Source organism: Venturia canescens, chromosome 1, assembly GCF_019457755.1.
Source record: "Venturia canescens isolate UGA chromosome 1, ASM1945775v1, whole genome shotgun sequence".
Taxonomy (NCBI): domain Eukaryota; kingdom Metazoa; phylum Arthropoda; class Insecta; order Hymenoptera; family Ichneumonidae; genus Venturia; species Venturia canescens.
The window spans coordinates 34,319,612-34,340,358 of NC_057421.1; the positions used below are offsets into that span (position 1 = coordinate 34,319,612).

A 20,747-nucleotide genomic window follows, 5' to 3' on the forward strand; every position below is an offset into this window, starting at 1 on the left:
GAATTAGTAAACACAAACGGCACTGTAAGGTAATAAAATAAACTTCTGAAGAGAAGACCTGAAATCTAAAACTTCAATGAATTTGTAAGAACAAAAGGGTATCCGTTTATTTTCATCAAAATGAAAAAAATTGATAATTATAATTAGTATTTATCGTAACCCTTACAATACACACTTATATACGTATTTCATAAATTCCGTAAGAATGAGATGTGACCCGCTTAATGAACCAGTGATTGGCACTAGAGCATTTTCGTTAATTTAAATGAACTCTACCGATTTTGAAAAACTTATTGACTTCTAAAAGTTTTTGATAATTTCTTCGTCTAAAAACTGAAATGACGTATGACATATTGTGACCCCGGTTGTACCGACCATTATATTAATATAGGTATATTTTGACTTCAGCCTTAAAGTTGAAAAGTTAGCAAAATAAAAAGTTTGAAACAATATTTCTGCGACATTACTTAATTTTTCCGGTTCATTGAACGCAAAAGCATTAAGAAATATTTTAAGGAAAACACTAAAATGATATTACAAAAAAGAAAAATTTTTAAACCTACCGCAAATCCCACACTCCGGTATATAGCATCACATGGTTGGCTGCGTGAATTTCGTCGTATCGATTTTTGGGCTGTATATATACTATGACTACAGGATAAAAAAAGCACCGAGAATTTGAATCGTGTGTATTTTGCCTTCCGTAAAGTTTTATTGCGGTTTGAGTTTGCAACATCGTGAACAATTTGCCGTCCTCAAAAGGACCTTTTTCAGCATTATTTAGACACACAGTATAAATGAATGATTATTGATGACGTTTACTTGGAGCTCGTGTATTTCGTGACAGCTTTGGTTCCTTCACTGACAGCGTGTTTAGCCAGTTCACCGGGTAATAAGAGTCTGACGGCAGTCTGAATCTCCCGGGACGTAATGGTCGAACGTTTGTTATAATGAGCGAGCCTCGATGCTTCGGCAGCGATCCTCTCAAAAATATCGTTGACAAAACTGTTCATGATACTCATGGCTTTGCTCGACACTCCAGTGTCCGGATGTACTTGTTTCAATACTTTGTAGATGTAAATGGCATAACTCTCCTTTCTCTTTCGTTTCTTCTTTTTATCGTTTTTTGTTATATTCTTCTGAGCTTTGCCGGCTTTCTTCATGGCTTTTCCGCTCGCTTTTGGTGGCATGGTTGATGATTTATAATAATTCGATGGATGGACTGGATATGGAGGTTTCTGTACCCAAAGGACACGACCGTATCGTACGAGATTTCAAGATTGAATAGAGTGATCATGGCTAGCTATGAAAGCCTCTCTGTTATAAAGGCTCGATAACCCGGCCGGTACGCACCAATGAAAATCCTCCTTTAGGGATGGGCGGGACGGGCCTGAACAGAATCATGCCATTGGCGCACCGATCGGTACACCAGCGACTCGCGCATTTACCTCGTACTAATTCCTTGAAGCAATCATGTGACTCCGGTGACTCGGGTATAAAAAAAGCTTTTTTAGCGCCACAGCTTGCTGGATCGTCGAATCGATGACGCTCCATTTGTTTTTGAATTTGGAGAAAATATTCACAACCGTATTGCATACATACAGCTTGAATTTGATAAATTCGTTATTCAAATTCTAGCTATTTCATACCGAGATTTCATAGTTTATGTGCTTTTTTGTGGAAAATAGTCGAAGGTTCTATTCAATAAAATATTAAAAAGAAAATACTCGATCGAATTCGGATGTATTCCGATAATAATTCAAGTCTCGAATACTTTGCTAAGAATCTGTGAAAGTAATGTCAACTGGCATTTTCTTATCCAAGAATTGTTTCCTGCTTTGCAATATAAAAGCAAAACAATTCCAAAAATACGAGCGTTTATTAATTTCGTCAATTGTGTTGGTAATATTTTTATTTGAAAAATTAGTACAGTAGAAAACGTTTTATCCTTTCACTGAGTACGCTATGTTGCTTATCACCATTTACACTGATTACCCAATTATTTTGTTTTCATCATCAAATTATGTTCTATCATGATTTTTTTTCAAGTTTAGCTTTTTTTTTATTGTTATTTTTTATACAATGGTCGACGAAATATTTTACCATGAAATATGACCACGAGATCGTCGATCCTATACGGAATTAAAGTTACAATCGGTTCAATAAACTCTGAATCGATCTGAGTCTGCTTATCAATTCGCCGCTGTTCGGTTTACTGAACAATGTTGTCAGGCACTTAGAAATCACGTCCTGGCACTTTGTAATGATTTTTCTTCTGTAAATCGAAAGAAATAGAAGTTAACTTAATTGAAAGATTTACGGAACAAAAATGTTATTTTTTCGAAATATGAAAAAGCTCTACCTGGTAAAAGTGTTCGTGATTTTTGAGTTTGAGGTAAAATAATTTACTAAATTGGCTGTTGATTCAATCAGATGGAATTCGTTTCCCTCGTTCAACCAAGTACGATTGTTGCCACCGATCATTCTGAAAATTAACATGACGTTACGTATGAGCACGTATGAAAATGAGAATTATTCAAATGTTTCTCAACATCATGTTCACGTACTTGTCGTAATAATCTATAAGATCCTCCATCATGACACCCAGCTGCAAAAAGCCAGTGATTATATCTGTGTTCGAGACGTGAAGTCGGCAGGCCCGTATTTCCAATTGTTTCAATAGAAAATCTAGAAGAAAAAAGACGGTATAAGAGGTAAGATAAATGTTTATTCAATAACCAACAAATATTTCATTTTCTGTCTTACCTATGGGGAAACAATGCGGAGTTCCTGAATATTCTTGACCGAGAAGTTTTATTTTACTCATAACAATCGACATTTTGTCCTCCGGGGATGATTGAGCAGCAGTATTTATTAATTCTAGAAAAATTGTAGTCAAACCGTTAAAGATTATGTTAAAAAACGATTGTTCGTCGATGCATTTTCTTTTTTGTTACCGTTATCAATAATATTTGTCCAAATGCCTTGAACGAGCATTGAGTCTTGATGTCCGGAACAGTGAATTATCGCCAATTTACACTCCCATAATTGGAACGGATCTGCGTATTCTTCATACAATTGCGTAATATCGAGAAGTGAACTGTTTAGTCTTAATTTAGCGTCCCTCACTGTCATATTGTCAAACAAATGTTGCTGATTGCAGATCGTATCTAAAATCTGTAAAAAAAAAAAAGAGTTTGTTTCTTTATAACTTTGAAATTTTAAAGTCATGGGGTTGTACTTGTTCGAAACTAAAGTTCTTTACAATTGAAAACGTATCAACCTTTATGTTAGTTTTTGTTCAATAAATTTCAACGAGAACTCAAAAATGATTTATAATGAACAAACCTGTTGCTGTATTCTTGCAACTTCCACCTTGTCCTCTAACTCACGGAGAAATACTCCAAGATACGGTGCATAGCCAGCTTGATCACTTCGCATACAAACAACGGCGCGTGCTAAATATTCGACACGTTGAGACAACGAAACGTCGGAGCTGAAAAATATACGAACAGTCGATTAAACAAAAGGTTAAGCTTCGTTGAAGTTTGTTTTTTATCGACGAATAGTAATACCCAATTTTCGTGGCTAGAGCATCCAAAATTTTTGCTGCCGCAGCGTGGTTCTTGTTTCTCTCGTAATATTGCCAGAGCAACTCGGGTGCGTTGACGCGAATGAGGTAAGCTTCTAGCGACGGCGCTGCGAGAGCAACGAGCTCACCATGGAGACCACGTTCTATCATCCAACCGTAGACGGCTGCGTGCAGAGTTTCACACGGCGATTGTAGAGCATCTTCGATAATTTCATGCAACTGCGACAAGAAAAATTTATTACTAAGTAAATTTTGTGAAACTGAAGTCGCCGATGGTCTAGAAAAAAAATGATCAATGATTTTTCAGATTCCGGATGAGAGTAGATGGAAATGACTAACCACTTGTTTGGCAGGTGGCATCGTAGTTGGTGTTGTATTGTAAATCGGTGGTCCAGGCTTACTCGGTACAGTCGGAGTAAGTGGATTGGAAATGCTTTGATTGTAGAGATGATCCAGCATAGCAGTGAATTCGCGATAAATTTCCAGTCTCTTGACATAAGCCATGTTGCCTTCTTGATCCTCGGCGGGTTCGTTATTTTTGTAATAGTGCAGAGCTGCGTTGTTGGGATCAACTTTCTCGGCGCTGCACAGGCAGAGCTCAATGACACCTTTATAAAAGTGGCAAGCTACGAATTGTTGACAAACAGCCGCGAGATTTAATCTGGGGGCAACTTCTTTGCACAACTTGAGCGCCGATTGCAAGTAGGCTTCTTTCTCGTCGGGACTGAGGCAACTTTTGGCTTTGAGAATAATCTCATTCGCTTTGGAACACATTGCATCTTCGCTTCTGTACAGATTCGGACAGACTTCGCGCAGTCTTGCGCTTACCGAGTCTATCGAAGCGTTATCGCCTAAATAACTGTCGATAAGGTGAATTATAAGAAGCGAAGAGATCTCATGACCGATTAGTATGAGATCGCGAAATTTAGCGTTTGAGAATTGAGCTATCTGATCCTTGGACAAACAATTGACGATATTGTGCAATTGATTTTCGCAAAGAATTTTCCACAAGCCAAGAACTTCACAAGCGTGGGTTATAAAAACTTTGAGAGCATCAAGAGAATTCTTTTCTTCGATCAACGGTTCTTGATATTCTTGGGTACGATAATGCGACGTTATCGATGCGTCGAAACCGTGGCTCACGTTTCTCGCACCACCACCACCACCACCACCACCAACACTCTGCTGTTTCGATATGTGAGTATTTTTGTTTAAGAAACTTCTGAGAGCTTGGAGATGACCGAGTATCCAACCAATTTGCACCGCCGGTACTGTACTCATAATTTGGGATTTGTTGTTAACAGTTTCTTGTTTGATACAACGCATCGTCCATATTGGTCGCAGTATTCTGCCAACGTAGAAATAAAGACCCGCGTGTTTGCTCGAGAACGTTTGCAAACCCACTTCCTGTTGCGGCGTACCAACTTGTGACCGGAACATCGCAGAACGAGTGTCGAAAGTACCCGTTACTCTCGGTGTCGAAGTTCTCAAATCTGCTCCAGTGTTGGAGAATCCACCGTGAATATCTATCGATTGTGGAATCGAGGAATTGCAAGATCCACCATAGAGGAAAAATGCTCTCGTTGCCCAGTCAGATAACTGTGCGTTTTGGGAACTCTCGAGTGTTGCCAGTATGAGGCAAGTCGCACAAGCTTGTTCGGGCGATTGAGTCTCGAAGTATGCTCGAACAGCCTCGGTATCGGGCCCACGTTGCTCGAGTAATAATTGTCGCAGTATGTCAACCGGACGAACTTGTACGAGAACTATGGCACCTTGGGCAGTTAGAAAGATAAATTTTCTCGGTGGTTCCATATGCTGTCTCACGAGAAGAGGAGGCTCTCCCTGAGAACCACTCTGTTTGTCAATTTGTATCGCGGATTCACCGAGAATCTCAGCCATTGCCCAGGCCGGACTGTCCAAAGGTAAAATACTTTGGGTTTCTGCGAGGTAGCTGGTGAAAGGATATGCATCGTTACTAAGACACCACGCTGTCTCGGTATCCCCTCCACATACGAGAATAAGCGTTCCTGTAGAAAAATAAAAACAATCATTACTATGTCATTGAATCACTTTGAACTTCAGATAGTGCAACTCAAGTTATTACTGCTTCGAATGAGTAGGGTAATCATCAGTTTTCCATGTAAACCAACCTTTCCTGTAATGCGCCATTTGAACTTTTCGTGGTCTCATAACCGGAGCATTAGCCGCATAACCTGGGGGTAATCTCACGTGTACAAGTTGAAGTCCTTGCGGTCGAGCTGTCGGATTCGTAACCGACGTACAAGTAAAGTAAAAACGTGTTCCCGTGGCGGCGACCGCAACGAGATTCAAATGTATCGATTCGGATTCCGATATCGCCGATATGCTGACCAGAGGACGAAAATTGTTGCTGTCGAGAGTTCTGTCAATTTCCATCAACAGACAATGAAACATTACTTTTATTGTCTGCCACATTTCCGAAGAAAAATGGTTTACTATGATATGGCATGGGAAATTTGGTTTGATGGCACATTTGTATTTTTATATATTTTGTGTTGTTCCTCGTTTGAGTGTTGTTTGTTATCTCAATTTGATATTTTATCGTTTGGAAAAAAAGGCTCGTACTTCACAACGTGAACGGTGTTTTGGACGAGAGAAGACTGCGACAAAGACGTGATTTTCGAAGCTCCACCGTTGTCGATATCCCACACCATAATCGTTCCTTTGTCGCCAAGAGTGTAGAGAATGTTGCGAGAATCATCAACCGATATTTGGACAATTGCTTCTTCCTCGGACAGGGCAACGGTGACAAATGATGGCACTAAAAATGACAATGGTCCCTCGGAATGGTTCACTTTTTTGCAACGCTTCCCGAACCACGTGCTTTCTGCCTGATAATGAATCTCGTAAAGAGAACCATTCCTTCCACCGAGAAATATCCTTCCGCTACTCGTATTTGCTATAGTCGTGATAGCTATTCCGTCAGTCGTCACTGTAAATATTGGCTCTGGCACGAGTTGGATTTCTCCAAGACTTCCTAAGATTATCAAAGGGATTATTTTTCAGAGACTAAATCCAATATTAATTAACGTAAACTTCCCGTTGTTATTTAAAAAAGCTTACCATCTGTAGTTTCCGTCAATGTTACACCGAGAATTGTAATCTCAACAGTGGTCGTTAGAATCAACAAATATTTAACGTAACTCTGAAATATTCCTGGTTTCGGCTTGACTAAACCCACACTGATGATTGTTTCGTTGAGACCATCGAAATACGCTACATCAGATCTAAAAAAAAAGTACAAAAATATAATTAAGAATCTTATGACGCAATATTTTCTAAGAATGAAATGTGAAAAGTATATTACTCATTTTCATAAGACCAGACATAGATGTCGCTGTCAATTGTGAGCCAGGCTTTTGATATTTCAGTGAACAAGCCCATCATACAGTGACATTGCATGTCTATACTAAATGTTAAGGATTTTCTAGTAATATCACATACATTATCATTCAAAATATATGATTTGGTAAACTATTTATCATCGCTAATATCTCCAAATACTGCAGTAATGAAAGGGGGAATTTAACAATTATTATAACACTGAAGTTTGCAGCGTTGGAATCTAACGAAATAAACAAATAAAACAATTTATAATTTTTCAATTTTGTTCTATCCCTAATTTGCAGTTTAAAGTTTTTCAACCTACAAAATTCTTGAAATAAAACATTAATGAATTACAAATGTTTTTTCGTTTACTTCGTTGGGCTCCACTGTTGCTAACTTCAGCATCGTAAATTTTTTTCTTTTTTAATATTTGAAACACGGGGTTGCAAAGGATACGACTGAAGTGTTCCATGACTTCTGATGGCAGTGGTATTTTGCTGTGCATTCGCATTTGATTAATACTAGTCAAACTCAGAGAATTCCCATTCAAGTTTGGATAATCATGATCGTCTAATCCACTGACTGTCGGACCTCCTGCAAGATCCAAAGAAACTAATTAAATTTGATTCTTAATTAAAAGAGCTGAAAAATTGAGCAATTAGGTATATACAAACCTTGAACGTTATATCGCATAAGATTGATTAAGGAAGGAAAATAACTGTCAGCTATAATGTGTTTGTCAACCATTTTGCCTGCCATCTCGAGGGCATCCAAATGCATTTTGAGAGGTTCCATTTCTGAAAATTTCTGTTCGTAGAAAAATATATCCCATATATCGAATGAATTCTCGAAAATTCATGGAATTAAACTATCAATTATGAACTTTAAATTCTCAACTCATGCTCCAATAGTAAAACATTTTGGTTTACTACAATAATGGAGTAGAATTAAACATGCTGATGTGTTTGTACAAATACAAAAAGAGAAATAATCGGAATATAAAGCAAGTTTAGGATTTTTCGAATATTCAACATGAACCTTCAATTTGATAACACGATTGTTAACGGAAAACAAGGTTTTGGGGTTATGTTTCCATTACCATTAACCTACAAACGAACTAGTGAACGAATATTTGATTTTGAAATTAAATAGAGATTAGTAATTGCAACTATTCAGGGCCCAATTTATTATAAATTGAAATTATTATGTTTGAACTTACTATGTAAAGCTATCCACTATTATTTAGCATTGAATTGACGGCTTTTCGAGCCACACGAGCGGAGTTTTCGCGCGCGTCTCCCCCACCATGCGCTGTTAAAAGGGAACTCGAAAAACCGGAAAAAAAATTCCCTACGCGAAAGATTGGTAGTTCTGATCATTCTAGTAAATAAATAAAAAACACCGCATTGACCGCAAAGCACTGCAAGGTGGGAAACGAGCTTCGTGAAATTGGTCGATTTATTTTGAATCAATCACCACCTCCGCCGCAAGTACAATTTTTAGGTTTTTCCTTCAAAACGGCGCTATTTTTAAAGTTGTAGCGTGGGCAGTGAGATATTGAGATATACTTCCTGGGTGCGAAATTCAGGCACTGTCGGACAATTAGTTAAGAGTATAATTACAGTGGCGTATTGCTCGGTCTTCAATCATTCAGCAGGATGTAAAAAAAGAAGCGCATGCTGCAACTTGAATAATTAACTTATCGGCAGTTTCCGAAATATTTCGAGAACAAGAGAAAATAAATTATTTTCGTTTTTATTCAAATATTTTTTTAATTATACATCTATGTACATGAGTGATTTAAAAGATTTTCAACATTACGAGTTTCCTATGATTGCCAGCTTTTTTCTGAGCGTTATTAAACTCGCTAAGGGCACTATTAGTTTATTCGATTTCCATTTTTAATTTAAAAAAGAATGTGTACGTGTTTTATTTATCAGCCTGCGCGTTCCTCGACAATAATTATCAGTTCTTGTAGACCGGAGTTCTCTATTACGAGTTTTAAGTCTCGTTAAATTAGCATATCACACTGTCAAGTGATACAGGAAATTAACTATCAAAAGTTATAAGAATTAAAATTTTCAAAATACCTTATATATATATTTTTTTTTTTCGTTAGTCATTTTCAAGTTTCTAGAAACTTTTTCCGTAAGAAATTATAATTTCGACCTTTGCCCCTTTCGGGCTATACCATTAAATGGTTTCACCAGGGGATACAGCGATTGACTCGCCTTGAAGGAAATAATATCTTTGATCTCAATCGGTACTTCTTGGACCACTCCTTCCGTCGTTTCATCGTTCTTCGTTCCCGTATATTCAACTAAACCAGCTCCACCATCCGCCATCGATAATATATGAACAGCCAATTTTCTTCTCATTGGAGCTTTAGCATGAATAACCTCCTAGAATTGAAAAATCGTAACAAGTTTGGGTGAATTATTATGAATTGGAAGAAAGCAATGAAGGAGAAACGGTCAAATGGCAACCTTGAAGAATTGGAGTATTTGATCTTTCGTTATTGTCTTCAAATAAGCAACCTCGATGGTGGTACGATCGAAGTTATACTGTTGCGTCGCTATCTCGCTCCAAAATACTGCAGACAAAGTGCCCATCATTCTTGGCTTTTCAAGCCGTTGTGCAGCCAACGCTGCCTTGTGTCTGTTGAACTCGTCTTCACCCATTTTTGTTATTTGTTCCTTATAAAAAGAAAGAACTTCAGGTAATATTGTGTCAAAATCGAGGGAGCTAAATCCATAGCGATTTCGGTGTTACTCACGAGCATCGATTCCATAAATAATTCAATACGATCATCAACGTATTTTGGATGTCGGTCACTCTGGACAATAATTCTTAAACCTTGTACACCGTTTGCTCGACGAATTCCACTCACTACGATATATCCAAGCTGCTCACTCGTTCTCAGAGTACTAAAACACGGTTGTGATATGATTTGCGCCAGTAGCTCAAGATGCATGTTTGATTCAGTCGATTGCAATCCTGTCTGGTAATATACTTCGGTACAGGAGGATTTGTGGTGGCTGTTTTCCGCCTGATATAAGTAATGACATCCTAAAAAATTGACCAATTATTGGTAGACTTATCACAGTAATGAATTACAAAAAATCTATATTTATCATGCATCGGTACACGTTCACAGACTCCCGGAATGAAAGTGTGCGACTCTGAATTCGAATTGTGAGAGAAAATTTTTATTGGAAAGAAAAAAGTAAAATATACTTGAAGAAATATACGGAAGAAATTGAATTATGTATTTTGTACAGATTGGAAACAGAGAAGCTCAGACTTGGAGTCAATTGAATAACGAAGGGCAGTGCATTTCCTTTACCGTTGTCTAAGCTGATTTCTCGGTAGAGCAACAGTTGTCTAGATAATAAAGGCACGATGCGTCGATCGTCATTCTCACGAGCTGGTTCTTTTAATTTTGATTGCACCAGCTGAACAGTCTCGAGCGCTTCAGCTTTTGTAAGATTACCGTGAACCAGGCACTCAACGTGCATTTTTGTGAGTAATTGAGGTACAAATTCTCGAAGTTTTTGCTCAGTTATGTCTATCAAAAATTCAGAAATTATTAACACAACCAAGGCTATAATTAAATATATAGTATTCGTTGTCACAAAAACTCAACGTTACTCACGTTCACTCGCATTCAACAAATCGCCTCGCTTCCATACTTGCTCTGCCAGCAGTACGGCCAAATAGTAAATAGCGTGTTTGTAAGGTTGTTCAGCTTCCAAATTCTTTAAGCTTCTGATATGCTATAACATCACACATGAATGAATATCGTAAAAGAGCTATCAGCAGTTTTCTACAAAATGGGGAAATTCATCAGTAGGCGCGGTAGCCGTTCGACAAGTTTCTTTGTACTCACATTTCCTTTCAAGATCTCAAATCTCTTACTGTCTATGGTGAAATTCACCATCTTATCCATGATCTTTTCGAGAAGAATTCGATGTTTATCGTGATAACCGCCGATCGTCATCTGGAATTAAACTCTTTTTAATGCTTCGTTTTTAGCGTGAAAAATGTAAGAACACAATTCTGCAATAATTTATTGCAGAATTAAAAAAAAAATTGGACCAACAATGTCTAAAGACCGTCATAAGTCTAGCATAAAAATAAGCGTCAACGATAAAGTTTCGATTATAGTTTTTCACATAATTTGTAATCGATATGCAGCATTATTCTCAACTCACAGTTATTCCGTATTTGCTACCACTGAATTCCCACGTCAAACCAGCAAGTCCTGCATCGTAGGCATATTCGTTTAACGAATCCTTGACTAGTTGAATATACATATAGGTAAGATTGCAGCTTACCGGATCCATGTAAGCGAGAGGACTAAAATATAAAGAGTACAACAATTATAAAAAAGGATTCACTTTGTCGGCTTAACGTAATGGTCATAAACAAAAAATGTTGATTACCTCGTGAAATCAAACGTTAAATTGACCTTTGGGAGAAGAAATTCGTCGTCTTGCTTGAACCATATTCTCGTGAAGGGTGAATCTTCGATGATAACAGGAAACTTTTCAATGGCAGATCGCGCTACGTCATGTGCTCTGATCGCAAAATCTTCGGGTATGAATTCGTTTTTCGTTGGAAAAACGAGATCTTCGTTTAGTCCACAGTTTTGCCATTTCTCTATGGTTTCGGATGCTATAGACTCCTTCTTGAATTTTGTACCGTACCAGGGTTCAGTTTCAGTAGCAATATCTTCGAAAATTTTGCCAATCACGTAAACTCGGATGTTGTCAGGTGTCAGGTGATCAATGACCGTATTTATTAAATCCGGTCTCCATTCCGTGAGCAAGTACGGTGCTATCAGAATCTCCTCCATGGGATATTTCTGCAGGGCACGTGACATAACGTTCACGTAGCTACCAGGGCGTAATTTTTCTTTGAAATCAAATTCCATCATTGATATTTGCTTGTATTCCTGTAAAAATTAAAAAATAGTCATATTAAAATAATACTCATAGAAAACAGAGATACGTTCTATACGGTAGAAAAATCGAGTCAACTTACGTCATATATCCACTCGAGAGGACCAGCCTCCTTCAACATGTTGATGTATTGGAACAACAATGTTATTATATCGTCTACGTGCTTAATACCCTCTTCAGTAAGATCAACGATAACGTTGAAGAAATTGCAGTCTCCCCGAGCAGCTGTACGTTCACCAGCCATTAGGGAATCGCTCCAGCCAGCTTTTCGCAATGCTGCTAATAACGAACCGTTACCTTCGTGTCCAAGTAGATGCGAAACATAATGAGCCGGCTGAAAGAAACATTTTTTTCTTGTTAATTTATACTGATAATGAATTCCATGACTTTACATACGAAACGTGATGAAAGAAAGAACATTGTACATCACGCTGGAGTAATATTTCATCAACTTACAGCAGATCTAAAATGTTCATGCATATCTGGCAGAGGAAAGGACATATTCAGGTATCGTATGTCTTTGATCGGTACGACGGACCACTTGTTCTTGAAATGCTCTTGTTTGTACGGATGTTCAGGCCATGCTGGAGCTTCGACGTTTTTATCCTCGACATGGGCGAAACGACTAACAACCATTTCTTCCAGTTCATCGAGGCTTTCTTTGATAAATAAATAATTGAACAATTAACAGTGGATTCTAATTGAATTATATTATCCTATGGGAATTTAGTCCTGTGGATATTTTGGTGCAGATATTTTGTCATGGGTTCGGAACGCTTGTTATTTAAATTATACAGTAAATTCAAACAAACCTTTGCCAAGAACACTCAGTGCCATGATATTAGCTGAATACCATGTTTTATGGAAATCCAATAATGCCTTGCGAACATCAATTCCCTTAGCTTTTGGTATTACATCGAGGGTTTCCCTGTTTCCCGAGCCAAATTTTGAGTACGGATGATTTGGATCAGCGGAAGACTTCTCCAGTTGATCTGCGCGCCAAACGTCATTAGCAATATTTTTTTCGTGTTCCGAATTCACAGCATTCACTTCGAGCTCCGTGGCGGATTCAGTGAAAAGGGGATTGAGAAAAAATTGGGAGAATCTATCCAAAACGCTGTCAAGCTCGTCAGGTGTTACTTCAACATGGTAATTTGTATAATCCATGTGGGTTGCAGCATTTGATTGACCACCGTGTTGCGACAAAAAAGTGTTGTACTCATCCTTGTCTGGATATTTTTCTGTGCCAAGGAACAGCATATGTTCACAGAAATGTGCTAAGCCTGGTAAATCTGGTGGATCACTCATGAAGCCTGCGAAAAAAAATTAAATCATGCATTTAACGATATTTACTATTTGATTTTCACATCACATTTTTCATACTGTTTTGAGAACAGTTGCAATACTTCAACAACCAGGACAAAACTTTCGTATTTTTACATTACGTAAGAAGTAACAAAAAAAATTCCATGTTTATGTAATTTCAATATTTGAACGTTTTTTCTTGGAGTTCATTGAAATCATTGAGATCAATGAAATCAAAGCAACATCTGCTTGAAATTGGTAAAGATTGTTATGACCCATGTCCACATCTTGAAACTTTTTCATGAAGTATGATTTCTTATGATTTTTTCACATTCAGAAGCTACATCAGTCCACTATGGTCTGATTGTCCACTATGGTCCACATTGTCCATCAAATTTTCAAATCTATCATCAGACTCTTCAATATTCCATGCATTTGTCATGAAAAGTATTCGAAGAATTTACGCATAAAAATTTTTTACAGATTTTCTTTTACAACATTCTCAATTGTAAGAGAAAATATAACATTATTGGTAAATAAAAAATCTTAGAATTCTATTTGTCGAATCATGGAGCTAGAGTTTGCCACAATGAGTATCATAGAAAATTTAAGAAATTTTGTGATCACTCAATAAGTTTTCATTTTCTAGCTTACTAGTTAAAATTATCTTCATTAAAATATTCATACAATGCTCAGAAATCTTAGAATTGTAACTTTCCGACATGGCTGCTGTTAGACAATTGTCTCAGTTACAGTTACTTTTAGCCAGACAAGTGAACTATACTCAATCTAATTTTAAAAGTTTGGTGGAAAATTCATGGGTTGACAAAGAGCATGTAAAAGTGAAAATCAAATGGGAAAATTGCATAAGTACAGTTTGCCGAACTATTTTCGTCATAATCTTTGAACTGATTGATGAATTTAGATTTAAAATAGGAAAATAGATCATACCTATGTTTACATCCATTGAAGCAGCACTTTTATCAGTTGGATCGCTAATAAGCAATACTTTCATGTTGTTGCTAAGCACCAAACCTCTATAGTTCCTATCATCATTCTTCGACTTGGTGATATTTTCAAATCGTTTTTTTACACCATCCTGTGGCTGAGGAGATGATAACATGGTCTTTGCATCTGATACTTGACGCCTGAAAATGTTAAGATTGTTATTTACTCAATAAAAAATTGCTATCTTGTGAAAAAATATTGTCACTTTCTTCAACTTTCTTACTCTGGATCAGATGACTGTAAATCCGAAATATCGGCATTCCATTGTAACGATGCCATTTTTTAATTACGAGGTTATACAAGATTTGATATCCGTGATTTTTTTCGTAGAAAAATGAATATTGGATATTCCAATTTTTGTGTTAAGAAGACAGGATTCGCAAAATCATAGATTCGTGTTGTCACTTTGGAGGTTATGTTTATCGTTCGTAGTTCCGTAAACCATGAATTCAAAGCAAAATAGTATGAAACAAAATACTGACACTTTAGGTAATTTATGTTTGTTTTATAAAATTTCTTTATTTTCACGAATTCTCATATCAAAATAATTCAAAGATTTTTCTTTCTAGTTTCTGATGTAGTTCACAATTTATTGCAGTCAGCTGTCGCTTGACAGCAAAAAATGAGAGATTCGCTGTTGCTGATTGCATTCGATCAATAGATCCCTCACGACAATATATCGATTAGGGTTTTTTCCGTTGTTTTATAAGGTCAAACCATTCGTTAGTTGAGTATTGACCAACTATATACTTTTTTTTCAAGAAAAAACAGTCTCGTGATGCGATGTTAATTTTCAAATGATACGGAAATTGTACTGTATTCGGATAAGACTAACATTTTATAACTGACAAGGAAAATTAACGATGCATGTCGCACTTGAGGCACTCCAGCCTAAATTTTTTCTTTTGCCACGTTGAGGATATTCAACTACGTTCAGACAGAATGACTCATGTTCTTGTTTAACCTAATCACGGCACTCGTGGAGTAAGTTCGTCGTTACGTTTTTTTTACAATTTTATAGTCTTATGAATGCATTTTTTATGCCTACCTCACGAACCTGAAGAAATTTTCGGGAACAAAGAGGATTCGGCATCTGAAAAATCGTCCAGTCAACATTTAACAACGTACAAATATATCGTTTATTGTTTACAAAAACGAAAAATTTAGTCAATGGAAATGAAATCTTTAAACAGCGATTTTTTTTTTACTCCACGACACACATGGTCTGTGACGTGAAGCTAGCGCTTAATCATTCTATACACACGCTATACGGGAAAATTTAGTGGTATACAAATATATCGACTCCGCATTTACTCCATTGTCAGATATTTTTTCCCACTAAAAAATTTTTTATCTTGGCAAGGTAGATATTTATCAATAGTTTTTTATTTCATTAAAAAATTGTATTGTCTGAAATATTAGGCGATGAAATATACCCGTCAAAGTAGACGAAAAATCATACATTATTAGCATTTCAAAACATGAATAAAGAATGAAAGAAGAATAGTATATTACACACCTAGGGCAGGAAAATAAGGAAAGTCTCAGATCACATGTAATTGTCGGCCGAGGCGAAGCCGACGCTTTTGCGTACGCTTCGCGTACACAAAACCCCCATTTCCGCACCTCGTAATATAAAATTTCGTATAACACGCGTACGAAAAACTTTTTCGTCCTAGTGTTATAATGTACTATTATGAAAATATAAAATAAAACTTGGGACAATGGAGAAGGAAAGACTTCATTGATTTTTTTATTGAAATGGTTTATTAATTTAATGATACAAAGAATGAAGAAATACAATATTTTGTTGATCTTGCGAAATTCATGATCGCGTTCGAAGTGGCAAATCATACAGAAACTATCGTGTAATAAAATTTGTACGATGTAATTATCGAATCAATACTAAATGCACAAAGCACACGCATTCGTAGGGATGGCGTGTTGATGTGGATTGAAAAAAGTTGACCTTGATGTTGACCAAAGAGAAAAGTGTTGCACGATATAAAAAAAAAGCATTTAGAGCGGTGTGACAGTCGAAGGTTTGCTGTACGAAAATTAAAACAATGTTTTTATTAAAACGCTTCTGGTTTCTCGGAAATCACGCTCCAATTGCGTTCATACTTTTGTCTTGGATTTTTCACACGAAACCTCAATACCCCTCGCACCCAATCATTCGCAATTTATTTACGTATGATTTCGATATTGGAGATTACATAGGTCTGCCGATTCCTCGGCCCATTGGCATCTGCGGTGCATCACCGCCACCCCCGCTTTTTGGATTCTTAATGGTTTCATCAACCGACAAAATTAAACAAGCCGCTTCAGAAGCTGCGGTCAGTGCATTAATCTTTACGATTGCTGGCTCCCAAACACACGCTTGCATATTGTCTGCAATATCTTCGCTCATTATGTCTACGCCGTACCAGCATTTACCTTGATGATGCTTCTGTCGCAATTTGTTCAGAATATTTGTTGCATCGAAGCCCGCGTTGTCGCAAAGTTGCCTAGAAAATATATGAAATGGTAATAACGAAGTTGTATTTTTTTTCGATTTTCTCTATTGAAGAGTTCTTATTTTTAATATTATTAATGATTCTTTTGGACCAACATCGTTAACGAGTCCAGAAATGTTTAAGGCCAAGGAATATTATTGTTCATGACACGTCTGGATTTAAAAATTAGAATTTGCATAGGCTGAAGGAAATAATTCCTTCTAATAATGTCTTAAGGTTTTTAAATAAGCAAATTACGTCTATTAGACAATAGAACTCACCTTGGGATGACCTCGAGAGCACGTGCAATAGCACTGATTAGAAGTTGCTCTTTTCCAGCGATCGTTCGCGAATAGTCACGAAGAGTTCTCGATAACTCCATCTCGATCGCACCACCTCCACCAACCACAGCATCGTTTTTGATCATACGTCTCACAATCATAATAGCGTCATGAAGAGATCTTTCGGTTTCCTCGAGAAATTGTTCGGCACCCCCTCGTAGTACGAAAGTACACGTTCTGGCGTTCGGGCAACCAGCGAAGAAGTTGAATCTGTTGAAAAAAATGGATTGAACACTCTGATGGTTATGGTCAGTTGATCCGAGGCTGCCCGACTCTTATGGAAATCGGGATGACAATTAATTATGGGAAAAGCAATGAAAGAATAATTTGAACCTTTCACCACCGATTTGTTTCTCTTCAAAAGATTCGCAATGTCCCAGTACTTTGTCACTAATATCGTGGGTGGTTGTGATAACAGCACCGCCGCAAGCTTTCATTGTTCTTTTGAGATCTTCTTCAGGAACTCGACCAGCGCAGAACATGTCTCTGTCAGCGAAATACTGGGTGGCAACATCACCAATCGGTAATTTTGAAAGAACGACATTGGCTCCACTCTTGTGAATCAACGCTAGTTTCTGATAGAGAATTTGCCACTCCGCATCAACAATTTTTTGATACTCAGCGACGTTGTCCACTCGAACTTCCGCATTGTCACGTTCTGCTTTGAGCTCTAGCTCAATATTTAACAGAGCAATTTTACATGGAGTATATTTTTTCGGTTGCATCTCGAAGCCGGCATAAGAGAATGTTTTCTTGAACGCCACACCGGCAATGAGGAGAGATTCTTCGAGAGAACCACCGGATACCTACAAACAAAACAAAGTTTATATTTCATTGCATAATTAACATTCTTCCAAGTTTTATTTTGATCATTATTCCTGGTCGAATTTTTATAATTTCAATAAATTTTACGCTTTTATCAACCATTTATGTTAGTTATTATTTTTACTAATTCCATTTGCTAACCTTCTTAATACCGATCATGTTGAGGGGCAAAAGTTCGTCGAGCTGTAAGACTGCATCGACCACCATTTTACTGAAGAAATCTTTTTGTTGGTGAATCAATTTCGAGCTCAAAGCAGTTGCAGCACATTTTTCCAGGAGAAGGCGTTTCTCCTCAGTCGATTTTTCAATTTTAACGCTACAAGTGTTTATGGTCTCAATCGCTAAAGAAATCGCTCGGCGGAAAGACTTGATGATTATTCTTGGATGTACACCTTCCTCAATAAAAGGCTTCATCTGTTTTAGGAATTCACCAGCGAGCAAAACAACACTCGTCGTACCGTCTCCAACCTGCAGATACATACAAAGATCCGACTATTATTTTATGAAATATAGAATAGAGAATCACTTTCTATTTCATAAAAAATTTCAAATAAGTTTGTGCGAACAGTGGTGAAACCATTTCATCTCTCCAGGAAATGGCTAGTCTTCACTTTCTGTAGAGTTTTATATTCCCCAATGTGAATCGTGACAAAGCCAATCTGGGCCTTTCATTCATTCATTGTGGAGTGAATTCAAGTGTATCTTAAAATAACGGTTTTCTTCTAAATTGCCCTAGTTCATGTCAACATTAAAATATTTTTTATTTTATTTCACTATAATTATTGCAGTATTTCATTAAAAAATTTCTTGAAGAGTTAACTCCGAACTGTTACAAAAGCTCTTCAATTTTCAGAGTAACTTTTAGTCCGTCTTCAAATGAAGTAACAAAAAACTAAATGATTTGTTTTTTGTTATGTTATGTGGTTGATTTTCTTATTTCCATTGGGCTGTGAGGGAACATTCTTATATAGCAACACTCCTGGCTACTTTGAGAAAATAGATTTTTGAGCAAGTTTAAATGTTTGGTTGAAATTGCTTTCAAACAAAAGACGATGCTAAATTCTAATTTTGTACTTCCTGATTACTTTGACCCTTATGACCTCAAGTGATTAACCTCTGAGTTCGTTATCAAGGCTTGGCACATTTTTAATGTGTTGATAGCTTTGTACATTTCTGGGTGGTTTCATAAATGATACATTAACCCAATTTGATCAATATTCTTTTTCCTCCAATATACGACCAACTCTTCCAGACAATTTTTCATAATTCTATCCCGCGCTTGCATCAAATATTTACAAAAGCAATGGGGCGCACTATGAAATATCGAGTCAATACTACATTTGTGCTGAATTTCAATTTTTCATCGTTTCACAAAACTCAAAAAAATGCCTTTCGTATGACCCAATGTATGCCTTAGCAGTTACAAAACTTTACTCGAAGCTGTTCAACCTGAAGATTCAGATAAGTCTAAAAAATGTCTGATGGCCATTCCTTTCCCACTAGAAAGTATGTAAAATCACACCAAAAATATTAAAATATTTATTTTAAATATGCAGTATTTGAAATGGCGATAAAAAATGACCCCGAATCAAAACATTCAAATGGCAAAAATTCTTCATGAAGTCAGAGCTATGATAACAAAACATCTGTACCTCAGCATCTTGAGACTTGGCAATGTCTACAAGAGTCTTTGCAGCTGGATGAACGATGTCTAGAAGTTTGAGAATAGTTGCACCATCATTGGAGATTGTAGCTTTGTTGTTTTGATCTACAATGAGTTTGTCCATGCCACGAGGACCAAGGGTCGTCCTGACAGCATCAACGACCATTTGGCAGGCATTGATGTTGGAAATGAGTTGCGGCTTTCCTTGAGTCGCGTCAGTTCCTTCTTTCAGAAGAATTATTTGAGGTTGCTGTTGGCAAAGATGTTCCAAGTGTTTAAGGAAATGTCAGCTTTTTAATGAATTCAAAATGAAAGCCAAACATTTGTCATTTTACCCTTGCAAATTTGCCCATTTTTTCTATGTTCGATATGTATCTCTGAACAAAATGATCAGTTCACTAATTCGTTTTGGTTGAAAAAACAGTGGAAAATCATGAGACATGCTTTTGTTTTTGATAATATTCAAGAGTACGATTTTCTTTTCTTTTGATTTGAAAATCATAACAATTATATTTGACAATTTTCTTATTGGTTGTTCAGTTGATAGTTGATCAAAAAGCCTTCTAATAAAATATATTTGAATAGAATCTCGTGTGTAAGAGACATCATCATTATGTGTGTTTTGCACGCTTGGTATGAGTTTCTTTTTCAATTATTGTTGGGTGTGGGCGACTCCAGAAACCGATGTCCTTATAAGGTTATATGGTCGGTCCCGAGTTTTCGGTAAAATAGAAAACTATACGGAGATGATTGACAGTGGTTTTTTTCTCTATAAATTGTTCGTAATCAAAAACCGCGATATTATTATATCGGTAAGAACGATTAGAAATGGGAAAATTTTCCAAATTGAATCGATTACCGGTTTGACAAATTGTTGCACAAAGGAGTATTTGTCATCGCAGGAGAGCGAAGGGGCAATGATATAAAGGCATTTCTAACTTTTAAGAAATATCATAGAAAATTTCTTCACGTAATTAGTATCGAAGATGCAAGGATGTCAGAGAATAATCCGGATTTGGACATGCGTACCATTTTTGATAATTTCTTGCTCCTCGCAAAGCACTATACGATTCTTTCAAAGTAGTTTTTCAATACTCCGGCTCAAGATCACAAGACATTCGGTGATGTTTCGTGCGTGTTCGGTCGTTCGGTGTTACAGCTGAAACCCCCGCCTAGTGGCAGCACTGC

At 36.9% G+C, this 20,747-nt stretch overlaps 4 protein-coding genes across 8 annotated transcripts; all 4 read right to left on the reverse strand.

Moving 5' to 3' along the window:
* Positions 1–690: 690 nt before the first annotated feature.
* Positions 691–1,299, reverse strand: LOC122405590 (histone H2B). The gene has a single exon (XM_043410488.1). The coding sequence runs from the start codon at positions 1,188–1,190 to the stop codon at positions 819–821; it is 372 nt and encodes a 123-aa protein (XP_043266423.1). The 5' UTR covers positions 1,191–1,299; the 3' UTR covers positions 691–818.
* A 595-nt stretch (positions 1,300–1,894) lies between these two features.
* Nup154 (nuclear pore complex protein Nup154) lies at positions 1,895–8,272 on the reverse strand. Of its 2 annotated transcripts, none has more exons than XM_043424655.1 (15): positions 8,178–8,272; positions 7,633–7,755; positions 7,415–7,552; positions 6,939–7,035; positions 6,695–6,858; positions 6,197–6,608; positions 5,743–5,993; positions 3,932–5,619; positions 3,576–3,811; positions 3,349–3,496; positions 2,958–3,177; positions 2,767–2,880; positions 2,568–2,688; positions 2,363–2,485; positions 1,895–2,275 (listed from the first exon to the last, which is right to left on the reverse strand). In XM_043424655.1, the coding sequence occupies exons 2-15, from the start codon at positions 7,751–7,753 to the stop codon at positions 2,149–2,151; spliced, it is 3,960 nt and encodes a 1,319-aa protein (XP_043280590.1). In that variant the 5' UTR covers positions 7,754–7,755; positions 8,178–8,272; the 3' UTR covers positions 1,895–2,148. The 2 variants fall into 2 exon arrangements, with proteins under 2 accessions (XP_043280590.1, XP_043280597.1); XM_043424662.1 differs by having other exon boundaries at positions 7,633–7,765; positions 8,178–8,246.
* A 425-nt stretch (positions 8,273–8,697) lies between these two features.
* On the reverse strand, positions 8,698–15,441 carry Ide (Insulin degrading metalloproteinase). 4 transcript variants are annotated; one of them, XM_043422563.1, is made up of 13 exons: positions 15,293–15,441; positions 14,179–14,375; positions 12,735–13,235; positions 12,379–12,581; positions 12,005–12,256; positions 11,404–11,915; positions 11,173–11,317; positions 10,848–10,958; positions 10,614–10,734; positions 10,305–10,526; positions 9,735–10,027; positions 9,445–9,654; positions 8,698–9,360 (listed from the first exon to the last, which is right to left on the reverse strand). In XM_043422563.1, the coding sequence occupies exons 1-13, from the start codon at positions 15,349–15,351 to the stop codon at positions 9,115–9,117; spliced, it is 3,072 nt and encodes a 1,023-aa protein (XP_043278498.1). In that variant the 5' UTR covers positions 15,352–15,441; the 3' UTR covers positions 8,698–9,114. The 4 variants fall into 4 exon arrangements, with proteins under 4 accessions (XP_043278498.1, XP_043278488.1, XP_043278515.1 ...); XM_043422553.1 differs by having other exon boundaries at positions 15,284–15,441; XM_043422580.1 differs by lacking the exon at positions 15,293–15,441 and adding an exon at positions 14,459–15,146 and having other exon boundaries at positions 14,179–14,367.
* A 538-nt stretch (positions 15,442–15,979) lies between these two features.
* CCT7 (chaperonin containing TCP1 subunit 7) lies at positions 15,980–20,745 on the reverse strand. The gene is made up of 6 exons (XM_043420884.1): positions 20,589–20,745; positions 19,549–19,809; positions 18,038–18,364; positions 17,405–17,877; positions 17,012–17,281; positions 15,980–16,742 (listed from the first exon to the last, which is right to left on the reverse strand). The coding sequence occupies exons 1-6, from the start codon at positions 20,589–20,591 to the stop codon at positions 16,448–16,450; spliced, it is 1,629 nt and encodes a 542-aa protein (XP_043276819.1). The 5' UTR covers positions 20,592–20,745; the 3' UTR covers positions 15,980–16,447.
* Between the last annotated feature and the right edge of the window lie 2 nt (positions 20,746–20,747).

Bases quoted from the DNA above. Each gene is read 5' to 3' on its own strand.
- LOC122405590 (XM_043410488.1), bottom strand. From the start codon at position 1,190: ATGCCACCAAAAGCGAGCGGAAAAGCCATGAAGAAAGCCGGCAAAGCT.
- Nup154 (XM_043424655.1), bottom strand. From the start codon at position 7,753: ATGGAACCTCTCAAAATGCATTTGGATGCCCTCGAGATGGCAGGCAAA. The intron at 5,994-6,196 runs GTACGAGCCTTT...GGAAATTGACAG, and splicing joins AACACCGTTCACGTTGTGAA to AACTCTCGACAGCAACAATT. The intron at 2,689-2,766 runs GTAAGACAGAAA...TTTTTCTTCTAG, and splicing joins TCCGCATTGTTTCCCCATAG to ATTTTCTATTGAAACAATTG.
- Ide (XM_043422553.1), bottom strand. From the start codon at position 15,351: ATGTTGACTGGACGATTTTTCAGATGCCGAATCCTCTTTGTTCCCGAA. The intron at 12,257-12,378 runs GTAAGTTGATGA...TGTTTCTTTCAG, and splicing joins ATGAACATTTTAGATCTGCT to CCGGCTCATTATGTTTCGCA. The intron at 11,916-12,004 runs GTAAGTTGACTC...TAATTTTTACAG, and splicing joins CTCTCGAGTGGATATATGAC to GAATACAAGCAAATATCAAT.
- CCT7 (XM_043420884.1), bottom strand. The intron at 17,282-17,404 runs GTTCAAATTATT...TTTTTTCAACAG, and splicing joins AAACAAATCGGTGGTGAAAG to ATTCAACTTCTTCGCTGGTT. The intron at 16,743-17,011 runs GTGAGTTCTATT...TATATTTTCTAG, and splicing joins GCTCTCGAGGTCATCCCAAG to GCAACTTTGCGACAACGCGG.